Source organism: Oncorhynchus gorbuscha, linkage group LG06, assembly GCF_021184085.1.
Source record: "Oncorhynchus gorbuscha isolate QuinsamMale2020 ecotype Even-year linkage group LG06, OgorEven_v1.0, whole genome shotgun sequence".
Taxonomy (NCBI): domain Eukaryota; kingdom Metazoa; phylum Chordata; class Actinopteri; order Salmoniformes; family Salmonidae; genus Oncorhynchus; species Oncorhynchus gorbuscha.
The window spans coordinates 21,525,140-21,547,589 of record NC_060178.1 but is presented as its reverse complement, the minus strand read 5'-3'; the positions used below and the strand labels follow the sequence as shown (position 1 = coordinate 21,547,589).

General features: G+C 45.8%; 1 protein-coding gene across 1 annotated transcript in view; it reads right to left on the bottom strand.

Annotated features, from left to right (window-relative positions):
* Positions 1–88: 88 nt before the first annotated feature.
* Positions 89–22,450, bottom strand: part of cpamd8 (C3 and PZP like alpha-2-macroglobulin domain containing 8) — a 60,155-nt gene continuing 37,793 nt past the window's right edge. Inside the window, exons 28-43 of the mRNA XM_046352630.1 lie at positions 18,823–18,979; positions 18,589–18,663; positions 16,926–17,091; positions 16,684–16,770; positions 16,398–16,534; positions 16,027–16,182; positions 13,881–13,943; positions 8,405–8,658; positions 8,052–8,139; positions 6,048–6,122; positions 5,830–5,935; positions 5,501–5,611; positions 4,494–4,706; positions 3,504–3,578; positions 1,519–1,702; positions 89–1,080 (exon numbers count right to left, since the gene is read on the bottom strand). Coding sequence (XP_046208586.1) covers position 1,080; positions 1,519–1,702; positions 3,504–3,578; positions 4,494–4,706; positions 5,501–5,611; positions 5,830–5,935; positions 6,048–6,122; positions 8,052–8,139; positions 8,405–8,658; positions 13,881–13,943; positions 16,027–16,182; positions 16,398–16,534; positions 16,684–16,770; positions 16,926–17,091; positions 18,589–18,663; positions 18,823–18,979 — 1,948 coding nt within the window. The 3' untranslated portion in view covers positions 89–1,079. The remainder of the gene's footprint in view (positions 1,081–1,518; positions 1,703–3,503; positions 3,579–4,493; positions 4,707–5,500; positions 5,612–5,829; positions 5,936–6,047; positions 6,123–8,051; positions 8,140–8,404; positions 8,659–13,880; positions 13,944–16,026; positions 16,183–16,397; positions 16,535–16,683; positions 16,771–16,925; positions 17,092–18,588; positions 18,664–18,822; positions 18,980–22,450) is intronic.

Genomic DNA, 22,450 nt, shown 5'->3' with positions numbered 1-22,450 from the left:
CATATAGGCTATACATATAGGGAATAGAGTTACTGCTACCCGGGGAGAGATAGTAGCATGAAAAGTTAACTGCAAACAGAGACATGGATTGTATACAAAGTTTATTATTTTTCAAAAGCAATTGTATTGGAAATGGATATGGGGTTACACTGGTTTAAATATGGTAAATGTACAGTAATTCCAAACCTTTATTCTTGTTTTAGGATATCAAGAGTCAAAATTTAACAAAACAAAATAGCTTATGCACTGTACAATCAAATCCCTGTGTGTTCAACAGTAAGGAGACAGCTATACCTAAATATGACTTATTATGTGGAGATATTGCTAGCTTGGTAAAATATCTAGAATTGAGCTTATCTTAACGTCTAGTTTAAGGCTGCAGAAATGCAGTCTCGATCTTTAGCAGGTTAAACACCAAATAAGTATATAAAGATATCAACTGTACACCTCCGTGTTTGAGCTAAGGCTTCCTCTGAATAAGAATAATAGGTGCATCACATCTGGTTATTTTTGATGAATTAAATGAAGACATTGGTGTAGGTGACAGGACAAGAAGGCAATAGGGGGCGGCATTGGAACAAATAAAACAAAAGCTCTAGCTACAAATAAATACCACAGATAGAAAAAACAACAAAACATTTGTTTTAACTCAGGTGTAATTACAAACATAAATACTTGATTAGAGATTACAGAAAAACAATAAGGCACTACAGTGAATATCAAAGACGCTATGGTGTCAACTGGTGTCTAGGAGATATACAAGAGAGAAAAACAAAGAGGGCTAGAGGGGGACTAGCTTACCAAAACACACACACACACAACACACACACACACACACACACACACACACACACACACACACACACACACACACACACACACACACACACACACACACACACACACACACACACACACACACACACACACACACACACACACACACACACACACACACACACACACACAGCTTCCTTTCAGGCTGCAGTCCCCACTCTTCCTTCTCTCTCCATTCACTAACATATTCACAGACCATGTACAATTTGGAGATCTGGCTGGTGATGCCGTCAGGGGCAGTTTCTGTGGAGGAGAGGAGAACAGGACACTTAATAAGATCTCTGATAAGGTTCTTCATTGCAATCAGATAGATAGGTACAGATATGCTATCTTTGATGTAGAGGTATCTGAATACTCTTTGTTATTAGAGTGGATATAAACTGACACAGGTTTGAGGATACAAAGTCACAGTTGAGTTAATTTCAAGCCCTATTCACATTACCACAGTGTTAATGGTTCAAACCACAGGAGGTTGGTGGCAACTTAATTGGGGAGAATGGGCTCGTGGTAATGATTGGGGCGGAATCAATGGAATCGTATCAAATACAACAAACAGGTGATTGATGCCATTCCATTAGCACCGTTCTGAACATTATTATGAGCCACTCTTTCCTCAGCAGCCTCCTGTGGTTCAAACTCGGTGTTGTTGTTCATAGAGACAGAGAGGTGAGAGGGCCGTACCATCGCTCAGGGGGGTCCTTTGTGTCCAGTGTGGGTAACTGGATATCTGATGGACTCTCCTGCTCTCCCCCCTGCTCCCCTGCCTCCAGCTCCAAATGGTCCTCTCCCTCTGCAGGGAAGGGTTCTGGGTCATACTCATAGGAGTAGTAGGACACCTCAGCCATGGAACCCTGCTCTTCCTCGCCTACAACACAAGAAAGAGGAACAGAGAGAGAGAGAGAGTGACAGTGAGAGAGAGATGGAGGGCAGGTGGGATGGTGAGAAATATCCTTAGAAATAAGATGAGACAATTGTTCACAACAATTATTTTTATGAGAACACTAACATTGGCTAAAAAGTCAAGGGGCATAACAATGTTTCCACTGAGAATATCTACCAAAATAGTTAATTGTACAAGGTGACCAGTAGGGGTCACTATGTCCTAATGTTCAGCCTCATGTAAAGCACTGCATGCACACTGCTCCTTTAGAAAATCATACATTGCAGATGAATAAACACAATACACTCCATTTATTTTCATCAAAACAAGTGTGTTTTGTTGAATTAATCATGCCCTCAGCTCTGATGCCATTTCACCACTAAGGGACATGTCCACAGAGAAACTGATTCCAAAGCCTCAATGTTTTTACTAAAGCTGTTGAGAATGCTGTCAGATTCTTGGCACACAAAATCACATCCATCACAATCTACCTAACCTAAAGCTCAGTGGAGCTCAGCTCAACAACATTTATTAGCTCAGAAATACACAGCTGTTCATTGAGTGTAATAATCTGGTATGATACATGTTTTCTGTATGTGTGTACCGCAGTCCATTTTTAATGGCATTCCTGTGGTGAGGTCTTTTCCACTGTGAAGCATCAGTCTTTGTACTGAGGAGACCTTTGACCTTTGTGGAACTCCATTACAGCTACAGTGAGCTGCAGGCAGGGAACAAGTCAGCGCAGGCATAGGCCACATCAAATACACACACGCACGGAAGTACACACACATCGACGTGAGCCTACCCTACCACAGCCACGACTCCTGCTACAAACCAACATAAAGAGTGATACATCTTACCGGGAGTTCTGTAACAGCAAGTTATTTAAGCATGACATCTACGTGAACCCTGTGGTGGAGCAACAAATATCCCCTTCAAGCAAAACTATCCCCCCTAAGGAAAGCCTATTCTCCTGTTTATCAGAATGTGACAGTAGCCTGTCGATGTGATCTGCTGAGGCGTCAGTGCTCTACTTCCTCCTCTCCTCTACACGACTACAGACAGCTGGGGCAAGTCCCAACAGCTCCCAGCACACTGCAGGCAGACAGACTGATCAGACATGGAGGACAGGAGGGAAGGGAGGGCAGTGACTCTTTCATCTTCACCTCCAACTCTTCTACAACACAGATTTTTTTTATTTCACCTTTATTTAAACAGGTAGGCCAGTTGAGAACAAGTTCTCATTTACAACTGCGATCAATCTCTTTATACTTATTTGTATATATCCAGACAAGCAAGAAGAAGCCGACGCATGGTGGTGGACCTCACAGTGGGTATAGGTTATAGCAAACTACTGGAGGCAGTCTGTATGGGGATGCTCTCAGAGCGTTGCATGTCTGTAATCTGAGCTGGAGTAATCTCCAATCCCTCATACAATACAGATCCATGGATGTATGCAGATAGACATATTTACAGTGGGCACTAGAGGTCTGGTCTTCATCTGTCAGACTTGTATACAGTGTCTCGGAGTAGGAACGGAGCAGAGCAGTGCATGAACCTCCTCACATGCCTGCACGTCAACGCCAGCTTCACTCAGAGGTGAACTCTCCAGCTCTTGCCTTTGACTGGCACTCACACACACACACACACAGACTTCACAATCCTCACATACACACTCCTGCAGCCGGGAACAGCTGGCAACCAATGAGAGATGGGAAGATAGGGGTTAGAGCGGGGGTATAGAGGGGAGAGAAGAGGTGTGTGTTTTAACATGCACTGTATTTACCTGTGTGTATAGGCACAGGAGTTTGCTCAGGTTCCTCGCCTGTTGTGTTCTCTCTGTCCTCCGTGGTGGATTCCACTGTGTGAACAGACACAACACAATCACAACAAGCCAATGTTACACAGACCACGTACTGTACGGTTAGGGTAAAAGCATGATATACTGCTTATTTCCTAACCAGACATACACAAACAATGAGAAGGTCTAAATATGGATCCGGTCCTTTGATAATCTACTGTAAACTTGGCGCAGGCAGCCTCGTTTTCCCACACAGGTTTTGATATGTGCTTTTTCCCAATCCACTCCACAACAAGAAGGCTCCTTTATTGTTGGTTTGTGCGTCAGAAAGGAATGTGACAGGATTTTAAAAGGCCTGGACAAAAGCACTCTGTCATTTGGGGTTCCCTGTAATATAGTAGCGCTGGGCAGAGGGGGGAGAGAAGCTCTCCTCACAAACTTCACCCAGCAATCAACCTGCACCTGAACAGCTGTTACCACAGCCACACACACACACACACACACCTCACTCTTTCTTCTCCTCCTTGCGTGTGTGCGCGTGTGAGAGTATGTGCACGTGCATGTTGGGCTACCCTGCACCCTCTTCTCAGCACGTCCTCTCTTCAATTCCTCAAAGGGTGTTTCTCATAATCAAAACATTTTGGAGACATTTTTTCAGTGGATGTAATGTTTGACTATGAAGTATATTGTGTTTTTAGCTCTTCGAGGTGTGGTAGCTGACCGATAAATCAGAGCCACATGTGACCCTGGCTGGCAGAGACACTGGGAGGGGTTCAGAGCCTGGCATGCTAGTGTTAGGAGCAGCCAGTGGGTGTGGTGGCACAGCTGTAGCAGCTTTCATTTCAATCATTCAGAGGATGAATTGACATCAAACTCATGAATTGATTCATTGGCCATTACTGTCATTGAGGATTTGTCAACTCATCAACTGAATTTCAAATGGAATGGAGCCCATCCCTAGTAGAGTAGTCTTACTCTGAGGACACTGGGACATGGGCATTTGTTCTATGCGGGTCCCGTTGCGGCAGGCGAAGACCTCCATCTGACACTGGTTCTGGTAGAGATGTCCGTCTGAGCCACACACAGGCTCTCCGTCATAGCCACAGTCCCTGTAGCAGGTGCAACGCTCAAACTGCTCCTCCTCCAGACAGCCAAACACCTTGTTACATTGGTTCCCCTGGACAAAGCCTGGGTCAAAGGAAAAACACCGGACAGGAGAAATTATATATTTTTCAACTTTGGGGGATCTTGAACTTTTGCTTTTTTCTAACAATGTGTATCAACATTGTGTGACTTTAGTAGTGGAATGCAACCATAATTACTTCATAGTAAAATACACAGGACAAAAAAAATATATTCCAAACATGGGTCAGGCAAATAAAGAGATGACATCTTTCATAGGAGGGAAAGTGTTAGGAAAGAGAGAGAGAAAGATTATGTGTGTGAGAGGATGTGTGTTGATGAGCGCTGTTCCCCAGGGTCTGGGCATGGCCTTGGTTCCAGCTGCATGGGGGTCCCAGCCCCTCAGCCTCTCTCTCTCTCAGCCAAGCCAGCAAAACACAGCATCAACACAAACAGGGTCATCCACCCGTCACCACGGTGACAGGGGCAAACTTTGCCATTTGTTGTAGCAACATCGGTCCCCGCTAATGAGAGTGTGTGTGTATGTGTATGTGTCGCTGAAGCGGAAACACTCGGCACGATGACAACCAGGGCCAGTGGGCATTCCTGTGTGGGCCTGCTTTTCTGTTTCTTCTCTTCCCAACATCGGCCCGTGCCAATAACAGTTTAGGCACGACACACACGCTCTTTGAAAGTCAAGGGACAGGAAATGGAGGTTTACAGAGGAGCCCCGTCAGACACAAGTCACACCTTCACTTGCTCTCTCTCTCACTGCTTCATTAGCTGGGATAAATGGGGACGAACACAAAGAGAATGTGGTAGTTCCGTTAATGGACATACAGTAGTGTTGTAACTTTTACCTATCCACTGATTGGTTGAGCTCTCCACTTCGTTGCACGTGGTGCCGTCACACAGCTTGCGGGCCAGGGGACTGCTCTCGCTCACATTGTAAAAGCGGGTGGCTTCAAATGCTGTATAGCGAGAGAGAGACAGAAACACACAGCTTTGTAGGAGTAGTGGACAAGTCTCTCCACAAAACAACTCTGTACTTGCATTTTAAACCACAGACCAGAGAATTCCAATTTCCTCTGAGAGAAGGCTGTCAGTTAATCATCGTGAAGACGAAGGAGGGTTTTCTTGCTCGCAAAGTGAGGTGCTGTTGAAAATATTCATCACGTCAGAGGCACACCTGGTTCGTAGTAGTCGTACACCTTGACCGGAACAGGCGCTGTCTTGCCCATTATGTACTCCCTGACAGCCTGGAAGGCCACACATGTCATACACTGACTGGAGATCTGCGTTGTGGGACAAGCACAGAGACAGTGCAAACATGTAAAACAGTGAGAACTGATCACAGTACAGTACACCACAGATTACAATGGTGATATACCGGTATGGCTAACTCACCTCATCAAAGTAGAAGAGGACCTTCCTTCCATCCACTTCGTACCTCTTCAGACCAACCCTCTTGTCCAGCAGCAGCTTTATGATAGGAAAAGGGGGATGAACTACTCAAGAGTCCGACTCAATTCTAAGCTTTTCTGTTGTCTCACTGATGGCCAGTTAGAATTCTGGTGACCTTTCAGTCCAGTTGTAGGTAGGTCAAGCCAAGCCTGTTTACAAGGCAAAGGGAGGGAGCCAGCTTCCAATAACAGTACCTGTGTCGACTGTCTAAGAGGGAGTTTCTGTTTACTGGCTAAGGGGATAGGTGTTGTGGGAAGTATGGTTGGGGGGGGTAATTCCTCCCATAGGGCTCTCTAAAAGGTAGCAGTCCTACGGACAGATTAAGTTTATGAGGTGCTCAGCCTGAGCTGGCGCCACTGGGAAACACACACACACACGCACACGCACACGCACACGCACACGCACACACACACACACAGAGGGAGAGAGAGCTTGATAGTGTGTGTGTGTGTGTGTGTGTGTGTGTGTGTGTGTGTGTGTGTGTGTGTGTGTGTGTGTGTGTGTGTGTGTGTGTGTGTGTGTGTGTGTGTGTGTGTGTGTGTGTGTGTGTGTGTGTGTGTGTGTGTGTGTGTGGTAGGCTGTGTGTTGGCCGTGTTGTTTTCTCTCTTGACAATAACTATAATTATAGTAACAACTTGAAATGTATTCCATTCACTTTCTCTGAGCACTTAAAGTAACATAAAGTAGGTAGCATAGTGTGAAAGGCATTTTGCTCCATTCAGCTCAGCTCATTTTATGGATAAAAAGAGCAATAAAGGCCAAAGTATGTTGTATAAGGATTCCAAGTAACATCTATGAAAACAACAAGACATGACTGCATAAGCGAGGCTCCGTCTCATGATGTGAGGAATGCTGCTAGTCAGGGCAGCCAGGCAGTCGTACAGCAGGGAGGTGAGCAGGGCTGGCTCTGTAAAAGGAGCTTGTAAGCCACTTCAATATACAGGTCAGCACCGACTCCCTCAAATCTCAGGGACATAGTGTGTGAGTGTGTGTGTGTGTGTGTGAGTGGTTGTAAATCTGTCCCCCCAGGTAGGTAGGTCTTTATGAAGGTGGGTAGTTTGATTTTGGGGCCCATAACTCTGCAGAAATGAGGGAGACAAGTGTTTTGAAGAGGACCTGGGGAGATGACTTCAACTAACCTCTCACCCCCCTCTCTAAGATGTCTGCCATGCGTCCCTGGGTCCCTCTCCCCTGGCTCTCAGAGTGGGGTAGTTGGAATAAACAATGGCAACCCCCAGTGGCCCAGCCCTTCCCTGGTGGCTGGGTAATAGCCCCAGAGAGGGTCTGTGAGGGTTTGTGTTGGCTCCTTGTGGAGCCCCATAGAAACAGTAATGTCACTGGGCCATAGCTGGCCCTCATCCAGACACTGCAGTAAAAATACCCTCTCAATAGTGATTACCCCACTGCTGTATAAACAAACACACACACACCCAGTCACACACACACACAGTGCACAATTCCCAGTAACATTCAGCATGACCCCTATGTTTACAAGAGAAGCAGAGCGGATACTCAGTACAGTGGCGCAAATGTTTTGTCTATATCTGCCAAGAGTAGCAGCACAATGGCAGAGCCACTCAATGTCCTCCTCCGTTAATAAACACACGTCCACAAACACCTCTCTGAGACAGGGGAAGAAGCATGAGCAGCATAGGGGACTGAGCAAAACAGAAGGGGACTGATCAATTCCGCACTACACCTCTGAAATGGCCTTCATGGGGGGGGGGGGGATTGTTTTATTGTCACATACACAGTGAAATGTGTTGTATTAGGATCAGCCATAGTAGTACAGCAAATGTGTGTTAAGTACCTTGCTCAAGGGCACATCTACATACTGTCGGAATTCGCACAAGTGACCTTTCGGTTACTGGCCCAACGCTCGAACCGCTATGCTACATGCCGTCTGTCTGTATGACATTGTAATGTGAGTGTATGTTTATGTCCTACCCTCTCCAAACTTTCCACATCGGCACGGAAACCTGACAGCAGAGGGACCTCCAAGACAGCCATGTTGGAAGAACCTGTGTGGAGCCACCTGAAGAGAGAAAAATGCTAAGAGAGTTAGATGCTAAACTAAATACTATTAGAACTAGGCCAACCACCAGGCTAAACGCTAGCAGAACTAGGCCAAATGCCAGGATAAATGCTAGCAGAAATAGACCAACTACCAGGCTAGATGCTAGCAGATCTGGGCCAACTACCAGGCTAGATGCTAGCAGAACTAGGCCAACTACCAGGCTAAACTTTAGCCTAACTACCTAGCTAGTTAGGCTAAAAGGCTGCTGCAGTCTCTGCAGTACCTGGCGCAGGCTTCCAGGGTGATACGGTAGTCTAGGTCGTCTTGGTGGGCTGCGGGGTCTTCATCGTCGGTGGCAGCCCGGCGTTTGCGGCTCAGCTCCGAGCGGTTGTCGGAACGGGATCGCGAGCGAGGGCTGGCGTGGCGGGGGGAGGGCGGGGCTGGCGGGTGGCGCTCCTGCCTGGGCTCCTTCAGGTCCACCTTAAGCTGGAAGGCTGGCTTGGCCACGGGGTCAGGCACGTTGTAGGATACATCAATCTGAGGCGAGAACACAAGCAGAGCTTGGAGAGACAGAATTTATTCCTGATTCCAGAGGTAATAGAAAGTGCAGAGAACCTATGTTGTAGAGCTAGTACAGGCACACGCAAGCACACGCTCCTGCACATAGGTATGCATGTACACACACACTCTCTCTTTAATCATGCCTATCTTGTCATCTCATTACAGTCCAGGTGCTCCAGGCCTCAGGCACTGGCAGACTGGAGAGAGGGATGTGCTGAGGGAGGGAGAGGTGTGAAAGCTGGAAAAGTGGTGTATGTGTAGAGGTTTGCAGGAATGTGTGGATTGAGAAGGGGGACAGAGATAGGCTGAACCCTCTTAATTCTCCCATTTCTCCCTCTCTCCCCTCCCAGAGAACCTGAGCCCTAGGACCATGCCTTAGGACTACCTGGCCTGACGACTTCTTGCTGTCGCTGTCCCCGGTCCACCTGGTTGTGCTGCTGATCCACTTTCTGCCGTTTTGCCTGCGGCTATTGAACCCTGACCTGTTCACCGGACCTGCTACCTCATCCTGAACCTGCTGTTTCGACTCTCTCTCTCTCACCTGCTGTCTCGACCTCAATGTTCGGCTATGAAAAAGCCAACTGACATTTACTCCTGAGGTGCTGCCCTGATGCACCCTCTATAACCACTGTGATTATTATTTGACCCTGCTGGTCATCTATGAACATTTGAACATCTTGAAGAACGTTCTAGCCTTAATGGCCATGTACTCTTACAATCTCCACCGGCACAGCCAGAAGAGGACTGGCCTCCCCTCAGAGCCTGGTTCATCTCTAGGTTCCTCTCATGGATTGTGTATGTGTGCAATTCAGAGAGTGAATGGGCAAGACAAAAGATTGAAGTGCCTTTGAACGGGGTAAGGTAGTACACTATATGACAAAAAGTATCTGGACACCTGCTCGTCGAAAATCTCATTCTAAAATCATGGGCATTAATATGGTGTTGGTCCCCCCTTTGCTACTATAACAGTCTCCACTCTTCTGGGAAGGCTTTCCACTAAATGTTGGAACATTGCTGCAGGGATTTGCTTCCATTCATCCATGAGAGCATTAGTGAGGTCAGGCACTGTTGTTGGGCATTTAGGCCTGGCTTGCAGTCGGCTTTCCAATTCACCTAAAAGGTGTTCAATGGGGTTGAGGTCAGGGCTCTGTGCAGGCCAGTCAAGTTCCTCCACACCGATCTCGACAAACCATGTATGTAATGTCCTCGCTTTGTGCACGGGGGCATTGGAGCAGGTTGAGAGCTTCAAGTTCCTTGGTGTCCATATCACCAACAAACTAGAATGGTCCAAATATACCAAGACAGTCGACAAAGCCTATTCCCCCTCAGGAAACTAAAAATATTTGGCATGGGTCCTGAGATCCTCAAAAGGTTCTACAACTGCAACATTGAGAGCATCCTGACCGGTTGCATCACTGCCTGGTACGGTAACTCTTCGGCCTCCGACCGCAAGGCACTACAGAGGGTAGTGTGTACGGCCCAGTACATCACTGGGGCAAAGATGTCTGCCATCCAGGACCTCTACACCAGGCGGTGTCAGAGGAAGGCCCTAAAAATGGTCAAAGACCCCAGCCACCCCAGTCATAGATTGATCTCTCTACTACCGCATGGCAAGCGGTACCGGAGAGCCAAGTCTAGGACCAAAAGGCTTCTCAACAGCTTTAACCCCCAAGCCATAAGACTCCTGAACAGGTATTCAAATGGCTACTCTGCATTGTGTCCCGCCACCCATCACCCACCAACTCCTCTTTTACGCTACTGCTACTCTCTGTTTATCATATATGCATAGTCACTTTAACCATACCTACATGTACATACTGCCTCAATTAGCCCGACTAACCGGTGCCTGTATATAGCCTTGCTACTGTTTATAGCCTCGCTACTGTTTATAGCCTCGCTACTGTTAATAGCCTCGCTACTGTTATAGCCTCGCTACTGTTATAGCCTCGCTACTGTTAATAGCCTCGCTACTGTTATAGCCTCGCTACTGTTATAGCCTCGCTACTGTTATAGCCTCGCGACTGTTAATAGCCTCGCTACTGTTATAGCCTCGCTACTGTATATAGCCTCGCTACTGTTATAGCCTCGCTACTGTTAATAGCCTCTCTACTGTTATAGCCTCGCTACTGTTATAGCCTCGCTACTGTTATAGCCTCGCTACTGTTATAGCCTCGCTACTGTTAATAGCCTCGCTACTGTTATAGCCTCGCTACTGTTATAGCCTCGCTACTGTTAATAGCCTCGCTACTGTTATAGCCTCGCTACTGTTATAGCCTTGCTACTGTTATAGCATCACTACTGTATATAGCCTTGCTACTGTTATAGCCTCGCTACTGTTATAGCATCCCTACTGTATATAGCCTCGCTACTGTTATAGCCTTGCTACTGTTATAGACTCACTACTGTTATAGCATCACTACTGTATATAGCCTCGCTACTGTTATAGCATCACTACTGTATATAGCCTTGCTACTGTTATAGCCTCGCTACTGTTATAGCATCACTACTGTATATAGCCTTGCTACTGTTATAGCCTCGCTACTGTTATAGCATCCCTACTGTATATAGCCTCGCTACTGTTATAGCCTCGCTACTGTTATAGCCTCGCTACTGTATAAAGCCTCGCTACTGTATATAGCCTCGCTACTGTTATAGCATCGCTACTGTATATAGCCTTGCTACTGTTATAGCCTCGCTACTGTTATAGCATCACTACTGTATATAGCCTTGCTACTGTTATAGCCTCGCTACTGTTATAGCATCACTACTGTATATAGCCTCGCTACTGTTATAGCCTCGCTACTGTTATAGCCTCGCTACTGAATAAAGCCTCGCTACTGTTATAGCCTCGCTACTGTTATAGCCTCACTACTGTTATAGCCTCGCTACTGTATATAGCCTCGCTACTGTATATAGCCTCGCTACTGTTATAGCCTCGCTACTGTTATAGCCTCGCTACTGTTATAGCATCACTACTGTTATAGCATCACTACTGTATATAGCCTCCCTACTGTATATAGCCTCGCTACTGTTATAGCATCACTACTGTATATAGCCTCGCTACTGTTAATAGCATCACTACTGTTATAGCCTCGCTACTGTTATAGCATCACTACTGTATATAGCCTCGCTACTGTTAATAGCATCACTACTGTTATAGCCTCGCTACTGTTATAGCATCACTACTGTATATAGTCTCGCTACTGTTATAGCATCACTACTGTATATAGTCTCGCTACTGTTATAGCATCACTACTGTATATAGTCTCGCTACTGTTATAGCATCGCTACTGTATATAGTCTCGCTACTGTTATAGCATCACTACTGTATATAGTCTCGCTACTGTTATAGCATCACTACTGTATATAGCCTCGCTACTGTTATAGCATCACTACTGTATATAGCCTCGCTACTGTTATTTTTCCACTGTCTTTTTACTGTTGTTTTTTATTTCATTACTTATCTATTGTTCACCTAATACCTATTTTTTGCTTACAAAATTGCACTGTTGGTTAGGGCCTGTAAGTAAGCATTGTATTCGGCGCACGTGACAAATACACTTTGATTTGATTGTCATGCTGAAACAGAAAGGGCCTTCCCCAAACTGTTGCCACAAAGTTGGATGCCAAGAATCATCTAGAATGTCATTGTATGCTGTAGCGTTAAGATTTTGACCGGACCATGAAAAACAGCCCCAAACCATTATTCCTTCTCCACCAAACTTTACCATTGGCACTATGCATACGGGCAGGTAAAGTTCTCCTGGCCAAACCCAGATTCATCCATCGGACTGACAGATGGTGACGCGTGATTCACTCCAGAAAATGCATTTCCACTGCTCCAGAGTCCATGGCGGCGAGCTTTACACCACTCTAGCTGACGCTTGGCATTGCGCATGGCGATCTAAGGCTTGTGTGCGGCCATGCAAACCCATTTCATGAAGCTCTCGACAAACAGTTATTGTGCTGATGTTGCTTCCAGAGGCAGTTTGGAACTCAGTAGTGAGTGCTATAGCAATCTGTGGTCCCGTTCTGTGAGCTTGTGTGGCCTATCACTTCGCAGCTGAGCCGTTGATGCTCCTAGATGTTTCCACTTCACAATAACAGCACTTTAAAAAAAACCTGACTAGGCAAGTCAGTTAAGAACAAATTCTTATTTTCAATGACGGCCTAAGAACAGTGGGTTAACTGCCTTGTTCAGGGGCAGAACGACAGATTTGTACCTTGTCAGCTCGGGGATTTGAACTTGAAACCTTTCTAGCCCAACCCTTTAACCACTAGGCTACCCTGCCGTCACTTACAGTACAGTTGACCGGGGCAGCTCTAGCAGGGCAGAAATTTGATGAACTGCCTTGTTGGAAAGGTGGCACCATCATAGTATACTGGGGCTATACCCCAGTGTATATATGTAATGATAAAATGTATAATCATTTGGTGGGCACTTATACCTGTCCTATTTTACACATGTACAAATGTGTATTAATTACGCATGTGTGAATTGGATTTTTTTTTTTGCATATCCCAACTCTCCCTGAAACACCCTTGGAGAGTGGGGTCACGACCAGTCTACCATTATCAATGGCAACCCTGTAGAAATTAGGGTTAAGTGCCTTGCTCAAGGTCACATTAACATATTTTCACCTTGTCGAGGGATTCGAACTAGCGTCCTTTCGGTTACTGGCCTAACGCTCTAATCGCTAGGCTACCTGCAGAATTATGCTTATAAGATTTCTGTCTTTTTTCAAAGGATCCAATAACTGTTAGTGTTATCTGAAGGATCACAGAACCCATTTGAGACCAGTATAATGATCACCTGTCATGTGAAGACTGTTAAGGTTGACAGGCTCTTCTAAACATGACGGAAAGGCAAAGTGAGGAGAGGAGGAATGCTGTGTTCTATCTAGAGCAGGAAGCTGAACAGAGAAACTCCCCCAGTAGTTGTTTATGCACCCTGGCCTCAAATAGCTTTCTGTTTTAGTGACAAGGTACAGGAAAAACAGCATCCTATCCAGTGTAATTGGGGAACGAACAGTCCCTGCTGAACAATTCCCTACGTTTTACAAGATCATTCCGATTTACAGTCAGGAATTTGGGCATTAGAGCAATGAGTCATGGGAATGCACTGGCTTTTCCCCTCTGGAGGATTCTCTGTGAGTGAAAAATAAAATTATAGAAGGGGGAGATCAGAAGTAACGTACCTGCATGAGACAGCAGCCCTCGCCTTTAGCACTGACAAACAACCCTGTGGGAATACTGGGAATCTGCAGCGAGAGGAGGGAAGGGAGAGAGAGACAGAGCGAGAGAGAAAGAGGAAAAAAGGGAGAATAGGGTTGAGAGAGAAAAGGGGTGGGAGGGAGGAGACAGAGGTGGTTAGAGAGACAAACCATCAAACAGGCAAAGAGTCAAAACAGGACTAAAATCGAATCCTACTACACCGGCTCTGACGCTTGTCGGATGTGTCAGGGCTTGCAAACTATTACGGACAACAAAGTTAAACCCAGCCGCGAGCTGCCCAGTGACGCAAGCCTACCAGATGGACTAAATGCCTTTTATGCTCGTTTCAAGGCAAGCAACACTGACGCATGCATGATAGCACCAGCTGTTCTGGACGACTGTGTGATCACGCTCTCCGTAGGCGATGTGAGTAAGACCTTGAAACAGGTCAACATTCACAAGGCTGCGAGGCCAAGTGTTACATCTGTTGTCGGAATGAGACCAAAGCGAAGCGTGGAAAGTATACATCTTCTTTGAATGAACACCAAATGAACACCAAAAAAACCCAAATAAAGATAACCGAAAGTAATTGTCATCATTTTCCTCATATTAGCTAAAGTAACGTCCTAGTCAACATAGGTAATAGGACTAATGTGTTAGTAAACTGCTCCAATCATGCATTAATGTTACAGTGTACAGTCAGTAAGCAGTTTACAGTTACACCGCAGGCCCCGCCCCGGTGGCAATAAATTAATAAAACCAAAAGCTTACATGGAAGGGTTCCAGTGTTGTGTTGGATAGTCATAGCCAACTAGCTAACATAGCATCCCTCTGTTTGAGCAGGGTGTTTCAGTAGGCTAAACTAACTAACGTTAGCTGCATTTGCAAGTAAGTGAAACTGAAAGTGAAAAGACAAGATGAAATATCTCTCTCTCTTGCTTCATCTTTTTTTGAAGAAGTGAATTTGTTGAAACGGTTCAACTATTATCTTTCTCTCTCTTTGAGTCAACTACTCACCACATTTTATGCACTGTGCTAGCTAGCTGTAGCTTATGCTAGCTAGCTGTAGCTTATGCTTTCAGAACTAGATGCATTTTTTGATTATTTGATTGGGTGGACAACATGTCAGTTCATGCTGCAAGAGCTCTGATAGGTTGGAGGACGTCCTCTGGAAGTTGTCATAATTACTATGTAAGTCTATGGATGGGGGTGAGAACCAAGAGCTTCCTAGGTTTTGTATTGAAGTCAATGTACCAAGAGAAGAACGGAAGCTAGCTGTCCTCTGGCTACACCATGGTGCTACGCTACAGAGTGCTATTGAGGCTACTGTAGCCATTCATTGCAAAATAGTGTGTTTTAAACAATTATTTGGTGACATATTTAGTATAATTTTATCTAAAAATGATACATTTTAGAATGTTATACAATTTCTTTTTAAATGATATAGTCTCATTATTGTTATTTTATTGTGTTACTTTCTTATATATATATATTAGTGAATATTTTCTTAGCTCTATTTTCTTAAAACTGCATTGTTGGTTAGGGGCTTGTAAGTAAGCATTTCACGGTAAGGTCTACTACACCTGTTGTATTCGGCGCATGTGACAAATAAAATTTGATTTGAATGCTGTTGATGTAAGCAGCAGCAGTCAAATAGCCTGGCCACTATCCAGCATAGCTAAATTACCCCCAATTAAACTTGACACAGCTAATTAGGGCAGATAATTAAATGCCTGGCAGAGGGAACAAAAGTTCAAGCCCTTACCTGAGCTACTCCCTTGCTATGGGGATGAGAAGGAAATGTAGACGTACAGCCTGAACACACTCACTGGTTTATTCACTTGGAAACACATGCCATTGCTTAGATAAAGTCTCCTAGTTATCCTCAACTGCATTGACTTAGTGGATGTTATTTAAGATACCCATCATTGAAAATGGACAATTCTGTAATTTTTGCTTCTGTGTGTAGTGTGTATCTTGGTACCGTAGGGGTCCCTTAACTACTTGAGCAAGAGTGTTTACCTCAGAAAGAAGATGCCCTTAGGCACAGATCTAGGATCAGATTACCTTCCTCCAATCCTAACCTTAACCATTATGAGAGTCTAAGGGCAACGTGACCCTACTCCTTACCGAGGCGCTCTGCAGGATCTTTTGGTTGTCGCGGTGCAGTTCAAAGCTCTCCTGGAAGTCCAGGTTGGTAGAGGCCAGAGAGATGGTCAGGTTGACTCCTCCCACATATGACAGGATAGCGTACTCAGACAACGCCTGAAGAGCTACACACGTGTCCTAGAAAAGAGGACAGACACACAGTTATTAGAAGGATGCTTTGGACACAGTCTGACCAGATGAACAGTTACCAGTTGTTTCAAATGTACTTTGCTGAGCTCTTCAAAAAGAGATTTGAAATGTCAGTGAGGCTAATCTAGTAATATAAAGGAAAAATACAACCATATTTTGGAGAATGCTTTGGACAAATAGGCGGAGAGGCTTGTGAGGGGTACCTGTGTGGAGGAGAAGCCCCCGAGGGCGTTCCTCTGCTGGGAGAGCCACTTGACCACAGGCAGAGCGGAGGCCACGTCACCCAGTAGAGTGTAGGTCAGCAAGCCGTATGCTGTCATCTCCACCTCCGCTGACACCACTGGGACATGGAGGAGACTATTAGTATGCAAACACTAGACAGCCACCAGACATTCACACTAATACTCAAAGTCAAGATGTGAGAACATCATCAGTCATAGAGGATAGTCTAGCTGTGGCCACAGGAGGCGAGACAGTGTGTTCGTCTACCTGACTGAGAAAGACCGTCACTAAAGCCCATGAAAGTGTCCTCATCGGTCACCCTGCTGCCCGTCAGACTCCAGTGGGTGAAGCCGTCTGATTGAGACAGAGAAGAAAGAACAGTGAGTGATGGAGAGAAAGGAAAGTGTAAGGAACAATGTGAGAAAGAACAGTGCCATGTTAGTTTAGTGTTTAATATGAATTGGTAGGCAACCAAACTGATATGAGATCAGTTCCTTACAGCTGAGTACCTTGTGTGATGGCCATGTGGTTGAGGCGTCGGAGGCCGAGGGAAGCGTAGGGGCTTCGTAACAGAGCCAGGGCGTAGGAAGACAGGGCTGTGGTGTACGGGTCATCAGCTGTGTATGTGTTACTCTCCAGGAAACCCTTTGCCTTGGCCACAGCAATCTTCTCCTCCTGGGGAAGAGTACACATATTTATATAAATACACACACACGTGCGCTAACACATTGTACACACAGACAAAACCTTCGTACGAGAAATGGATACACCTCTCTCCACAACGCCTTCCCTCCATCCGTATTCATCTTTCGCTTAAGTCAGGCATATTTGACCTTTGCTGAATGTTCAAGATCTGTACTGTTCCAACTCATACTCCTCAACTCAGATGTGCTGCTTATCAAAAGGCAAATAAACATTCTCTGAGGCATTAAAGGTAGGAGCACTTTCATCTTTTCCAGATGTGCCCCGTTTTCTTGAGCGCACTCAGATATGACTTCAGCAGCCACTCACTTTAGTCTGCCGAGTCATCTTTTAAATAACTGCATTTGTAAGAGGGAAGGAGTTTTGCTTTGATGTCAAGTATTCCTTTTATAGTTGGCATCAGTTTTAAAAGGTCTGATTCTCTGGAGAGCCCTTCAGGATAGATAGGGAAATATAGGAAGACAGGAAGAGAAAAGGGGGGTTTTGTGAAGGGGGAGGGAGATGGATGGAAGGGAGCCAGAGTGAAGAAATACTTTGTGAATACCTTGTGCAGAGCTGTGCATGAATGAATTGAGAGCTGACACAATAACAAACTGGGGTTTAACATTGGTATTGGCAACACGCTCAAAGTAGGACAAAGGATAAACATGACATGGACTCACTCCCTGAACACACAAACAACAACATTCTTTTGTAACAATGACTTTGGCAGATAAAGGGCACTGCTACCTTTCAATAGCCAAATATATCTTTATACTAGAGCGACCATGACAAAATGTCAGTGTCACTGCCAGTGTGTTCAAAGGTGTTGCTTCAAAGAACAATACAGAGGGTTTAACTGGCCGGTGAGCATGTCGTCTCGGGTTCAGCACCAGGGTAAGAGCATGGCGAGGTACCCCATGACAGGAATGTGGCCGAGGTGTACTACCTTCCACAGGCATCATTGTCTCTGCATGTCCTCCTCATAAATATCTTGATGCAGTCAGCCAGGTATTAGATATTAGATGACTGCCACTGGAGCATAACAAATATGAGGGGGCGCCGTGCCAGAACATCCATATTTTGTGCTGATGGGAATGTACCGGCAAACACACAGTAACGCACGCACACACACCAGAGGAGGCTGGTGGGAGGCGCTATAGAAGGATGGGCTCATCGTAATGGCTGGAATGGAATAGCATCAAACATATCAAACATATGGAAACCATATGTTTGACTCCGTTCCATTGATTCCATTCCAGCCATTACAATCAGCCCGTCTGCCTATAACTCCTCCCAATAGCCTCCTCTGACATACACACATACACACACATATTCTGTTATTAGGTCTGAGCTTGAAAGATTCACTGAAAGTCCAATTTTCATCCACATATAAATGTCAGGTTAGGATTCACTGTGCTAAATAATGCTGTTCAGGAGGTGCGGCTGATTGGTAGGAAAGGTCATGGTCCCACCCATTGTTCCTCTTACCTCTGTAGTTATTCCTGTCTCCAGGAGGGCTGCAACCACGTACGCTGTCAACGAGATCTTTCCATGGATTCCTCCCTTTAGATGGAGAATAACACTGGTTAATGGTGCCTATGAAAACACACACACCTTGTCCGTGTACATCCCACCACACTGTCTATTGGTCTGGGTCACTATGTCAGGCATCACCACAGGCCAGTCTCCTGTTACACAACACAGGTACACCTACGCACGCACCTGCAGGTCTTTGTTGAGGATGCGTCCCATGGCGGGGAAGGAGCCCTCCTCCCTCTGGTGGTTGATGAGCCAGGCCTTGGCAGCACGCAGCTCCTCTGGGTCAATGAAGATGAACCCACGAGACTGAGCAAAGGATTTCAACACAAATGCTGTCAGCCTGGAGGGGAGTGAGAAAGAGAGAAGAGAGGGAGGGAGGTAGGGAGGGAGGGAGGGAGGGAGAGGGAGAGAGGGAGGGAGAGAGGGAGGGAGGGAGGATTGGGTTTCTTTCAAGCATGTGCTGACATATCGTTCAAAAAGACTTATCAAACTTCCCATCAGAGTTCACATAAACCATTTGAATGGGGTGGAATGTTTTAAATCTCTAAACAGAAACAAGGTTGAGTGAGATGGCAGCTGTTACATGCTACGTCATGGTGAGAAAATCAAACTACATAAAAATAATGTTAGGCAAAAACAGACTGACAGAGAGAGGGATGGAGGGGTGGTACAGAGCGAGGGGAGAGCAGATGAAGATGGAAGAGAGGAAGATGAAGGAGGCGTGGGTGGTACAGATCGAGGGAGAGCAGATGAAGATGGAAGAGAGGAAGATGGAGGAGGAGTGGGTGGTACAGAGTGAGGGAGAGCAGATAAAGATGGAAGAGAGGAAGATGGAGTAGGCGTGGGTGGTACAGAGCGAGGGAGAGCAGATGAAGATGGAAGAGAGGAAGATGGAGGAGTGGGTGGTACAGAGCGAGGGAGAGCAGATGAAGATGGAAGAGAGGAAGATGGAGGAGGAGTGGGTGGTACAGAGCGAGGGAGAGCAGATGAAGATGAAGATGGAAGATGGAGGAGGGGTGGGTGGTACAGAGCGAGGGAGAGCAGATGAAGATGGAGGAGGAGTGGGTGGTACAGAGCGAGGGAGAGCAGATGAAGATGAAGATGGAGGAGGAGTGGGTGGTACAGAGCGAGGGAGAGCAGATGAAGATGAAGATGGAAGATGGAGGAGGAGTGGGTAAAACGCAGATAGTCACCACAGGATCGAGCAGCTTTTCAGTGTCAAGAACGAGGACTGTCACAAAGCCAAATCAAGTATGTTTCTGCATGCTGGAATATAAACATTCTGAATGTATAAAAAACAGTCATCCCCAGGGTAGGTATTCCTAATGTCCAGAAACAGTGTATGACCTGGAGTTTCTGAACTGGAATCACAGCGGGAATCAAACCCCAGATCCACAGAGAGGCCAATGGTGAGGGACCCGTCCAGGCTAATAAACACACGGTCATACATAAACAACTGCCCTTAGTGAAACATGCACACTGGCCAATGCTCTTTAATTACAGACCGGCATTCCATTACAGCATCCTCCCCAGAGCAGCCAAATGATGAGACAAGCTGCTTACCATAAAAAAAGGGGAAATAAATAAATAAACCATGTTTTTTTCTTTCAAACATACATTTGGGCCGTAACTCAAGGAACAAGCCAAGAGAGAGTAAGAAAAAAACCTCTCCCATAAACCACGGTATTAAATCTTCTCTTGCTGTGCCCTGGAAGTTATGTCTCCCCAGAGAGGCAGCAAGAATTTTTATAATGTTAAGTAATATTGTGTCACCGGCTTTAACTGCCAGGCCCCAGAGAGAGTTGCTGGGTAGCGTAAAGATGATTTAGTGGGCGAGTAAACGCCAGAGACCGGGCTGCTTCCTCCACTCTGGCTGGCTGAAGTCACTCCGTCCCTCCCTGTGGGCTTCCACTCCCTCACTGGACTTTGAGGAAGTTGTTGACATGTTGTTATGAATAGCACACAGAGGTCATTCAGAACAGCACATTGGAGCTGGATCCTGGAACGTCAATAGAAGTTGGAACCAAGTTTTTTTTATAATTGCCTAAAGGAACGACCAAGACTTCCTGACAAGTAAGTCCCGTGTTAACAACGCCACAACATGATAAATTCCCTGGCTACTGGTTATTTTGATGCAGGTTTAATAACGGATGTATTGTTTCGGAAGTACTTGCAAAAAGTTGGTCAAATAGACAGAGGTCTTCTAAATAAGTCCAAACACACACACACACACACACACACACACACACACACACACACACACACACACACACACACACACACACACACACACACACACACACACACACACACACACACACACACACACACACACACACACACACACACACCAGGGCTATGTGAGAGGGAGGAGAAGGGGTTACCATGTCCAAACACATAGCGATAACAACCATTCTCCATTTCAACATGTAAACATCTATCAATCAAGGATCCAGTTATCTAAGATCTGACTTGATACAAACACCATATTCCTGCTATATTCACCCTCGTTCCTCACCATGCCTGTTTGGCATTGGAGTAGAAATCGATTGTTTAACACAACACAGTATTAGTTAGTTCTTTTAGTTCTCTCAATCTCTGCTATCAGTTCCAGTTCATGCCAGCCTCAACATGTCCCGTGTGTATCTAACCAGGCATCACTAACAGGCCCAGAGTATGGAGCTTCCATCAGGCTACATATTTACCCCAGGCCAGGATATTAAGTAGGCTACAGGGATTGAGGGGTTGAAGGGGCGGTGGTGGTGGTGGCAGGGGTTCTGCAGATTACACCAGCATGTGGCTCTCATTGGATCCAGACGGAGGCTGGTATGCGAGCGATGCCGGAAGAGGGGCTGCCAGGTCCAGTCCAGGGCCCACCACAGCACCCCCACCCCCAACCCTGCAAAGACATCTTGACATATCCCAACACCACTCCACTAAACACACAGAGACACAAGCACTCACAATCACACACACACAAACAGAATCACACATACACGCACACACACACACACACACACACACACACACACACACACACACACACACACACACACACACACACACACACACACACACACACACACACACACACACACACACACACACACACACACACACACACACACACACACACACACACACACACACACACACACACACACGCACAGAGCATCTGAATCTGCATGAGAAGCAGGCAGGGGGTAGTGATGAAAACCAGCCCATCCTCATCCTTAGCTCTGTGTCCCAATATTCAACCCACAGGGACATACACAGAGAGCAGAGCAGAGTAGGGCTAAAAGCCTTGGCATCACCCAGACCAGGCATTAGCGGATGGAGCCTGTGTCATTATGTACAATCTTTTCATTAGGCCCTGCAATGTCCGCTCAGATACATTTTTACAAGCTGGAATACATTAACACTGCATTAAGAGCACTGTCAACCTACCCATAAATGACCTGTGCTAATGATCAACTCTAGAGGCCAAACAACAGGTGGGTTGTTCTGACATATAAACACCAAGCTGATGGATTAAAACAGTGTATGTTGCTACAGGTTTACATAAGGTTTAACATCTGGGTCCTGCCATGTGGCCCGTGGCTCCAAAACCAATGCTTACACTATTATGGCCGTTACACTTCATTTCGTCTTAATATCCTCTTCCTGCATACAGAGGTTTGAAGGGTTTTTATGTAAAAGTTTAAATGTTATCACTAATTACACCGGAGCAGTAATTAAATTGCTTTATTTTTTATACTTTTTTAAATTGGTGTAGTTCTTTCCTTGAGCTGTTCTTGTGTATTAATGTCAT